Below are 9311 nucleotides of genomic sequence, written 5' to 3' on the forward strand. Positions count from 1 at the left end.
TTTAAAAAAAATTCGGGTCTCACGGATCTCACGGGTCTAACCGGTCCCGTTTTGTATTCGAGGTGGGACGGGTCCGAAGAATATTTAACCAGAGTGGGACGGATAATGGATCAAAATTTTCTTCAGGATGGGTCTTGGGTCTAGTCATATTCACCCCATTGACATCTCTAAATTGAACCAAACAATTTGATCGTCCTGTCTCAGGACTCCATCATCATTAGAGATCTCATTCCGTGCTATAACGCTACGTTATAATCTCACAATCCTATGTATATTAACAACATAGAATCCTACTTAATTACTAATCTTTTTTGGGTTAATATTTTTTCCAATCATTTCAATTCAACTCAACGCTAAATCACTTTATTGCTTATTTTTGCCATTTCCCACCAGGGAAACTTCTTCACTTTTTGTCTATTTAGCGTCTGCCCGTCTTCCTGCATAAAGGTTTCGTCTCTCTTTATTTTCTCACTCATTTTTCAGTTTTTCGTCTTCTTGTTTTTGGGTTTTGTCTTCTTGGAACGAGAGGATTCATAGAGGCGGAGATTTAAATTTTTTCGGGTACGTATCATTTCGTTTTTTTTTTTTGTATATTTTACTTTGCTGCTTAAATGGCATTTACGGGAAGTTTTTTCACGTTGAAACGATTTTTTCTTTCATGTCGAAGATACATAAGATCCAAGAGTATATATATATGATTGTTTATTGAATGTGATGTTTTTGTGTTAAAACAGAAGGCAGTTTCTGAGTGAATCTGTGACAGCGACTGATTTCAGGTGACAAATCAATATTAGTTTTTTTTTTTTTTGAAATTCCCGTTTCAGCTTTTTTCCAAGCATAGCCTCTACATGATGACCAAGTTATGGTTTTTCCCCCCCTAAAAAAACATTATTTCTGGATTGTCCCCTGAAATGTGCAATGCATTTCTTTACACTTTCCTCTTTGCTTTATGGTTGATTTATGTTTAGTGACTCTAAGCTTAGTACCACGCTGTGTAGTCTCTTTTATTTGAGGGAGACACTTGTAGAATGCATGTATTATAACATTTATCTTTTCACATGAGGTATATCCTGTTCGCAGAAGATGCTGCAAGATAGATGTTGCAAGAAATTTGCACTTTCATTTCAACACTTAGCATTGTGTTTATGTGGATGGTTTGAGTCACAAAAGATAGTCGGATGGAAATGGACACTTTAAATATTGTGCTGTCACTTTTGAGGTATATCCATACCTGAAGAGGTGATGGTTCACTAATTAGTATGACTGTATATTGGATTTTTCAACAGTTACTTGAGCCATTATTTAGTCTAACAGAGTGCACTGGTATTTTCTGTTGGAGGAAATTGCAAACAATTCCATTGTATGTTTGAGCCGTGTATGAATCTTACATTGATTTCATTTATCTTGAAATTATTACATAAGCACCTTTAATAATGTTACCCTTTCTTGTTATTGGTATACATGTTGTGTATTATGATGTTATAAATATGCCTCGATCTGATGTTTGTCTCATTCAAATGTGAAAAATTTGTGAACTCACACCATGAACCAACAAAGATTGCGAAATTTGAACGCTCTTTCAGTTCGGGTAAGTTGACTCATTACTAACGCATTCCTTGTATGTCTTGCTATGTATGTATTAACAATGTCAATGAAAATAAGTTGTGTATAAGTACGGAGATGATTTTCCTCTAAATATTTTGTAGAGGTTTCCATGAATAGAGAAAACTGTGAAATTTAACACATATAAGACATCCTTTCTTGAAAGCAATCAAAGATCGTCTCATACCTGGATTTGAGTTGAAAAAAGTTCATGGTATTATGTTTCAATTTATGACATCAGGAAACTTTAGAAGTGCAAATGGAAAACATCAAAGTTTCTAAAAGATCATCAGAGGCAATTCTCAACCAGGAAGAGTTGATTGCTGCTAAGGTTTTGTACGAGTTGGCCAACAACAAGAAAGGAGAGAGAATCTTTGTAAAGAGGAAATATGAGGAAGATGGTTTGACCAGTACAGGATCTCCCGAAAGGATTGAGCAGTTTCCCATTAAAGATACTAACAATCACGATGATTTTCATGTGCAAGATTTGTGCCACAAAGCCATTACTAGAACATTCTCTGAATTTCGATTTTCTGTAATACATCTTCTCTCTGCTATTCGAGCTGCATTAGTCACTCCTCTTTCATTAGACAATACGCTGGCATTTGAATATCATCCTACTTACGGTAACCAACCAATCAGTGATAGAGATTCTTCTGGGATCTTTTGCTACAGAGAATATTTCCAAAGAAATTTACCATCTCTAACCGCTGATCAAATTTCCAATCGTGTGAGATCCAAGCCCGGTGATTCCAGTATCTTGAAATGCAAGTATCCTCTTGTAGAACTGGTAAGGGGGGGCCTCAAGATATTTGCATCAGAACTAGCACCCTTTGGAGCGACATGGTGGAAACCTCTAACTATTTACGACAGATTAAGTAGAACTTGGCTCTGGAAGGGCCCAATCCCAAGTATGTTGACACAAGAGAACTTTACCAAAGTGGATACATCTTCCACAGCTTGGGGTATTTCTCAAGAAAATCTTGTCAAAATAGTCAACCAGTATACCATCTGGCTGAGAGGAGAGGAACAGATTCTCCAACATATTGCCAGGCTTCCTCCATTCCCTCTGGCGCTGAAGCAGGTGAAAGATTTCCATACAAGATTCAATGACCGAACAAGAACGAACCCAAAGACAATATCTCAAAGCTGTGACAACGTAAGAGCTTATTTTCAGAGGGAAGAAACTATAAGGTATTTGATTCCAAACCGGACTTTTCACTACACCACCTTAGATGGTAAGAAATCTGCAGTTGCCCCGTTACGATTGAATAGCAATAAAGCATTGGCAAAAGCTCGAGGTCACTACGTATTTAAACTGAATCGTCCTCCTCAATTTTCTCTACTAAGTCTTGTCAGGGATGCAGCCGCCAGGTTGCCCAACAATATGGGAACCAGAGCCGATATTTGTGTTTTAATACGAGACTCTCAGTACGTCGTTGAAAATATCCCCGAAAGCACAGTTAAACAAGTTGTAAGCGGAGCTTTGGATCGGTTGCACTCTGAGCATGATCCTTGTGTCAAATACAATGGAAAATGGGGCTTGTGGGTATACTTGCATGGTGATAGAGACGAAGAAGATTTTGTAGATAAAGGTACATCTTATGCAAAGGCAAAAAAGAAAGCCAAATGAATTACTGGCTCAAATTTCCTGCCTCTGCAATTATGTAGTGAAATGTTACTTGAATATTGATATGGTAGTAAAAAACAGAAAGATTGAGAATGGGTTATGTTATTTGATATTGAAGTTTTGGCTATTTGTGAATTGAGAAGATCTTATCCGCCATGTTTCTTTTACATCTAACTGAATTAAGATTTTGTATTAATCCATTACTTTGAAGCCCTGGTACACTGCTCTACAAGATTATCACTTGGGACTTTAATCACATTTTTGGTTGATTTTTGAATTTTTAAAAATCTTTGACATAAAGCAGAGTGTTTGAGAGTTGAGATTAACATAACCAAGAATGGGAATATATAATACCAGGATAATAAATTAAAAGCTAAATATAATATAATCATTTTTAATTTCGGTTGTTATTGAATTCAAGCCAAACGCTTGAAAAGAGGGCACGGAACAATAAAAAGAATTTTGATTTTTGAACTTTTTTATGAAATAGATACTGTTACAACTTATAACATTGTAAAAAAAATATTACAAAAATGGACTTCTACGACTTATTTTGATATAATCACTTAAAACAATATATTTTACAAGTGTTTTAATTTTTTTTATTAAGCTAAAACTACTCATTATTAGGTTTTTAAATATTCCATGATAAGCATAGCATGCTTATTTAAAAGATTAAATATTTAAGTAAGTCCTTTGAAGCATTTAAATTTAATAATTTATAATATTTCTTATATAATTTTTTAAATCTTTAATAAAAATATAATTTATAAAAGATAAAAGGATAAAAGCATGTGCAAGGGGCATCATCGCCTCCAACGTCAAATCTAACCCTTTGTTCATAAATAATATCTATTGTTTCTTCATTTTACATACAATTTGACACTCACAATCTCCAATATTTTTTAATACAGATTCTTCGATATAATTTATTAATATTCTTCAATAATTTACATTAGCTCTTCATCGTAGGATGATGAAAAAAATTTCATCACCCATCCTGTAATCGACCAATTACTCCTCACGTTAATTATGAGTTATGACAACCACCAACCCATGGATTCATGGAGCATACCGCCGGTGAGCTTCAATTGGGGGAGTCAACCCGCGTATGCGGGTACGAACGAAAAGAAAAAAATCGAGTACGTTGTTGATAAAGATTATAGTCCCATGACAGGATGATGAGGCCATGAGCAAAAACCACCTGGTAATGTGTATTATGCTGCATGCGGCTTTGTTCTAAATTATTTTCTTTACATGAACTGACTAACTGTCTCCGTTGAAGAGGATAAAAATCTGAAAACCAACATTCTTAAAGAATGGCCCGGAATCACAATCCAGTTAAAGTTCCCCTTACTCTCACGGGTCCAAATCTCAAGTCCTTGTCACAAGTAAAATGAAATACAAGCATTATATAAGCAGGTTGCTGAGGGACGACCCGCTCCAATGAGTGAATTAATGCTTGTTTGAAAAGCATAAATTAGGTGACTCCGAAAAACCTTCTACACCTCTCACTGCGATGTTAGAGAATCTGAACCTAGGAAACAATGCAACTGACGATTCCAAGGAACCAAAATTAGAGCTTAGCTTGAAAAGGAGTTCAGGAAACTAAAAGATCAGTTCAAGATGATATGAGCAATCTGCTTTCTCGAGGTTTGAAAGAAATTATTCAATGATAATTTTTGGATCTTCCACAATCAATGGCTTACTTTTAAACCTGTGAAAAGGATCTTAGATTCTCCCAACAGCGAGATAAATTAATCCACTTCTACAACGCTCGAAATTCAGCAACCTCATCATGAAAAAAGTTACCACCACCATAACCACAAAAGTCACATCTTAGAAGAAAAGCCACCGTCAAATCTTGATGAAGTTGGCTTCAATCGATCAGACTTTTGGATGATCTAGTGTTTTAGATGGACCCATTAACTATAGTCTGAATGGAAGTGCCTCAGGAAGTTATAACCGTGTAAAAAAGTAATGGACATAATGTAGAAAGTAATGTTGGCCAAGCTGGTAAAAGTGCAAGTGGGGATGCTAGCTAACAACACTGGTGGTGCGGGAAGAAAACAAGCTTGCGCAGAGGGATTCGGAGGCCGCCTTGAACAAGTTCCGTCAGAAGAGGAAGGAAAGATGCTTTACGGAAAAAGGTATTTAGTACGATTCTATTAGAATTCTGTTGCCACCATTGAGAGGTGATGTTTGTTTTTTTCCGGATTAATTAAAATCAGGTCCATTTCTTGTTGCAACTGTGTAGTTGTGGTCTCGATCGTTTTGCCTCAGCTGGTTAATTTTCTCTTTTGTACTTTATAATTGTTTTCGGTGCATTAATTTGTTTTTCGTCCTCAGATCTCCATTAAATGTTCCCTAGAAACTGATGTTTCAGAAATCCTATCATTGACCAGAAACAAAAAATTTAACAAAAAACACGCACACAGGCACAACACACGTTCATTTTACCTGGAAATCGAATTAATATTCTCCATGTTGTGCTGCTTGTTGATTGAGAACGACCATTACCTGCGATAGAAAATAGATTGCAGATGAATGAGTAATATGCGAAAGCAAAGAATTGAACAACCTGAGCTGTAATCTCACTTTGTTTTGGCGGAAAATGATTGAAGTGGTTTGCCGCATGCATATGAACCTGCAAATGCTTCAGATTTATCTCGGTAGTAAGATTCAATTTCACGTGTGGAATTGAAGAATAAACACATGTTAAATATGATGCTATTGTCTGGAGAGAACTTGAATATTTACCAGATAATATAATATTGACACTTGTCACTCATATATTAAATTATAATTTTATTTTTTTTCTAAATTTTAATTTCACTGCTTAATTATTTGCTGTTTTTCAGGCTGAAAGTGCGCTTTGACAAATTGTAACAAAGAAGCAATCTGATATGTGTTTTTAGATGTAATTGCTTCTCTCTCAGTAATGGAGTTTTCTATCATTTTAGAATTATAATATTTCACTTTATGCACAAATAATAATACTTTTGTCCATATTTAGTTAGATATTGGTTTAACCAAAATATTTAAATTAAAAATTCTGAGATACGTTTTTGTATAATATAATTTATTCTTTCATTTTTTGGGATCTCTAACTCAAATAAATTCTGAGAACAGAGAGGCCTTGATGCAAATACATGGTGTTGCTCTTTAACTACACATGTATATTATTCCAATTGCAATTACCAAACTTATTTTTGTCAATTTATATCTGTATTGGCAAGTGGGCAGTCGTAATTTTACAGAGAGCGATCATAATAGATGATTTGAGAAAATGATTTTGGCTGAAATATTGGTGATGATTTTACGCACATCTAGGTTCTGGTTCGTGACACTTTCAGTTTTGATGTGGTTATAGTACGATCGATTAACTTTTAAACATTAATAAAAGATAATGGCACAATTTATGAGGTTTTCATATATTTATGTTTTAAAAAGTAAATATTATATTGGAAGATACAAAAAATGAATATATAGAAAATAAAAATAAAAATGCGATAACAATACTTTTTTGTCTTTAAAAATTAGAAAACTTGCAGTTGGTTACCCTTGTCCAGGTAGAGACATCACTGACTCTCGGGCGATTCCTCCACAGGCGACATTCCAGCAGGTGAAAAGGGCACTGGTTATTGCATTCTCTCCAGTCTCCAGTAGCAGAATTATCACTACCCGGTGCAACGACTGACCTTATAATGGGAGGTGCCTCGCCTATAGCAATCCAGCTGCGGATTATGGTGATGAATGTGCTAATCAAGGGCTTCAAGCGTCAGCAGCATCATGTCGATGTAACTTTGTTGGCCTTAGTTCCTCACCAAAGCACACCAGTTGGTATTCTCTCTGGATTAAAGTAGTGAGCAGTTGTCGATTTCTTGCAGCACATCCACAGTTATTAGAGATTAAGAATCAAAAACTAAAAGAGCATGTTGTCCAAATTTCCATCACGTGGAAAAAGACGTGCATACAAAACGATAAGGCAAATATAATTTCACTTGACTTGTATCAATTCAATTTCTTTGGATGCATTGCATAATGAATGGGGTATGTAAACTCTTTTCAGCCAAATATAACTGCAGTGATCTTTCCATTCTTAAAAAAACTCGTCCATGAGCCTGTTCATTATAAAAATCTTGAACTCCCTGAAAGTGTCAAGCTTTATATTTTATGATCAGAAGCATGTGACCATCTGATAATTGTTTAGTAGCTTATCATATGCCAACTATTAAATTCCACAGAGAGGATTCTGACCTGTAAAATGGTAAACAAAATGAATTCTAAGTGAGAGAAGATTTTACTTGCTTCCTAGAAATCAGAAGTTAAGAAACAAAAATGGGACAAATTATCAAAGCATCAAGAAAACTAAAATATGATGTATTCCGAAGCAGATGATGCTCGACTTGAATTTGATGATTTCTTCGCTTCCAACAAAAAGACTTACTCATATCATGTACTCAAACCAACATTCGGAACTGTATCTAGGTAATTCAATGACACTAAGGAAGAGTAGTATATCTAACTCAAAAAGTTTGGTCTACGATGAACATATGCATGTGACGTGCACTTACAAGATTCATCATTCGGAGATATTGGTCCATACAGCATGATTGAAAGTCCGCAGCTCCTCTGAATCTTTTCCATAAACAGCTTTAATGGTATCCGTACAGCAACTGAATTCAAGACATTTAATGAGAACTGAAAACATGGTATTTACTATGATCGAAAAGATTCTAAACACCATAGTCAGAAACCACACTTCAATTGAGCCAACACAAGAAGGAAAATTGGTTTAGGTTTGTATGACCTGCAAGCCTCCTTGTTGAACTTTGCCTTGCTGATTCCATATAATAAATCAAAAACCTCTGGCTCAACTCGGCAAAAATATGGACGTTCTAAAGTTCAGAAAGAAAAGAACAGAATCTTCATTGAACAAAATCAAGATTTAAAATCTCAAGAATGAATCAAATAGCTTCAAACAGAATCTTACAGCGGCAACCAACTGGTCCTACCCAAAAATATGAATCGATTTTAGCACACATACTCGATAATGTACTGCCAAGTTGCACTACAGAACTAAGAATATTGAAAACAAGAATACATCACCAGCATATATGGAGCATTTTCTTGTGCTCTTTTCATAGTTTATGCACCACCCGTCAGGACTAATTAGGCTTTCATACAGCTGTCACATATAAGATATATGCATATTAGTTTTACATACATTCATCCGCAGACCAGGAATTTAAGCTAGGAGGGAGGAGAGAATTCACACCGAAACTTACATAATCAAGAAATTTCAATTCAAACAAAATTCACTTCACACATTAGATGACCAAGAAAAGGACAAGGCGAGGGACCTGAATATCAGAAGGGTCGTCGAAAATATCTTGGGGGGAGGGAAAGCTGGGGCCTTTATCGAGCTTGCAGCAGGCACCGCAGTTCTGAACACATTGCCACACGGGATCCTTTTTCTTACCGCCAAATCCATTAGAGGTTATTGTGGGAGGCTTCTGGGGTTGGGTTTTCTTTGACGGCTGCTTGTTCCGCGCCGCTGCGCGCACGTCGATGAAACACGGCGGTAAATAAGCCACCACCGCTGCGAATGACATTGACGCGGTAGAGTTTTACTTGGACGTTTCGGCTGGACCGCAACCCAAACTATAGCAGGATTTATCCATTATCTTTAAATTTAGAATATTACCCGATTTTGACGGTCCAGATATGTCGGCAGGAATCGGAGGGTCAAGAATATGAAATAAAAGTGGGCCGAGGTTATCATTACTGCAGCCCAATTAGAATAATCCATCCAACATACGGATCCATTCACAAGAGATGCTTTGAACTTGAATTTAATGTAAGTAGATTTAACAAAAATATCCATTAAATTATTTTGTCTAACGGAGCTGAGCCCCACAAAATTTTGAAATATAAAATTCATCGATAATCGACGTCTATTTGTTTAGTTAAAATATCGTTTGATACAATCGACAAACACAAAACTTCTATTACCCATTTTAATTATTTGCATGCTCTCACACACACACACACACACACACACACACATATAAAT

General features: G+C 35.8%; 2 protein-coding genes across 6 annotated transcripts; one reads left to right on the forward strand and one right to left on the reverse strand.

Annotated features, from left to right (window-relative positions):
- Positions 1–392: 392 nt before the first annotated feature.
- Positions 393–3538, forward strand: LOC140961924 (uncharacterized). Of its 3 annotated transcripts, XM_073420733.1 has the most exons (4): positions 400–561; positions 735–776; positions 1558–1588; positions 1844–3538. In XM_073420733.1, exon 4 carries the CDS (start codon positions 1862–1864, stop codon positions 3233–3235), a length of 1374 nt encoding a protein of 457 aa, XP_073276834.1. In that variant the 5' UTR covers positions 400–561; positions 735–776; positions 1558–1588; positions 1844–1861; the 3' UTR covers positions 3236–3538. The 3 variants fall into 3 exon arrangements, with proteins under 3 accessions (XP_073276825.1, XP_073276834.1, XP_073276817.1); XM_073420724.1 differs by lacking the exon at positions 1558–1588 and having other exon boundaries at positions 393–561; XM_073420716.1 differs by lacking the exons at positions 400–561; positions 735–776 and having other exon boundaries at positions 801–1588.
- A 3101-nt stretch (positions 3539–6639) lies between these two features.
- LOC140971731 (uncharacterized) lies at positions 6640–8913 on the reverse strand. Of its 3 annotated transcripts, none has more exons than XM_073434165.1 (5): positions 8599–8913; positions 8345–8423; positions 8046–8133; positions 7810–7911; positions 6640–7084 (listed from the first exon to the last, which is right to left on the reverse strand). In XM_073434165.1, exons 1-4 carry the CDS (start codon positions 8848–8850, stop codon positions 7818–7820), a joined length of 513 nt encoding a protein of 170 aa, XP_073290266.1. In that variant the 5' UTR covers positions 8851–8913; the 3' UTR covers positions 6640–7084; positions 7810–7817. The 3 variants fall into 3 exon arrangements, with proteins under 3 accessions (XP_073290266.1, XP_073290265.1, XP_073290264.1); XM_073434164.1 differs by having other exon boundaries at positions 6640–7115; XM_073434163.1 differs by having other exon boundaries at positions 6640–7492.
- Between the last annotated feature and the right edge of the window lie 398 nt (positions 8914–9311).

This window comes from Primulina huaijiensis, chromosome 2 (genome assembly GCF_012295235.1).
Source record: "Primulina huaijiensis isolate GDHJ02 chromosome 2, ASM1229523v2, whole genome shotgun sequence".
NCBI lineage: Eukaryota > Viridiplantae > Streptophyta > Magnoliopsida > Lamiales > Gesneriaceae > Primulina > Primulina huaijiensis.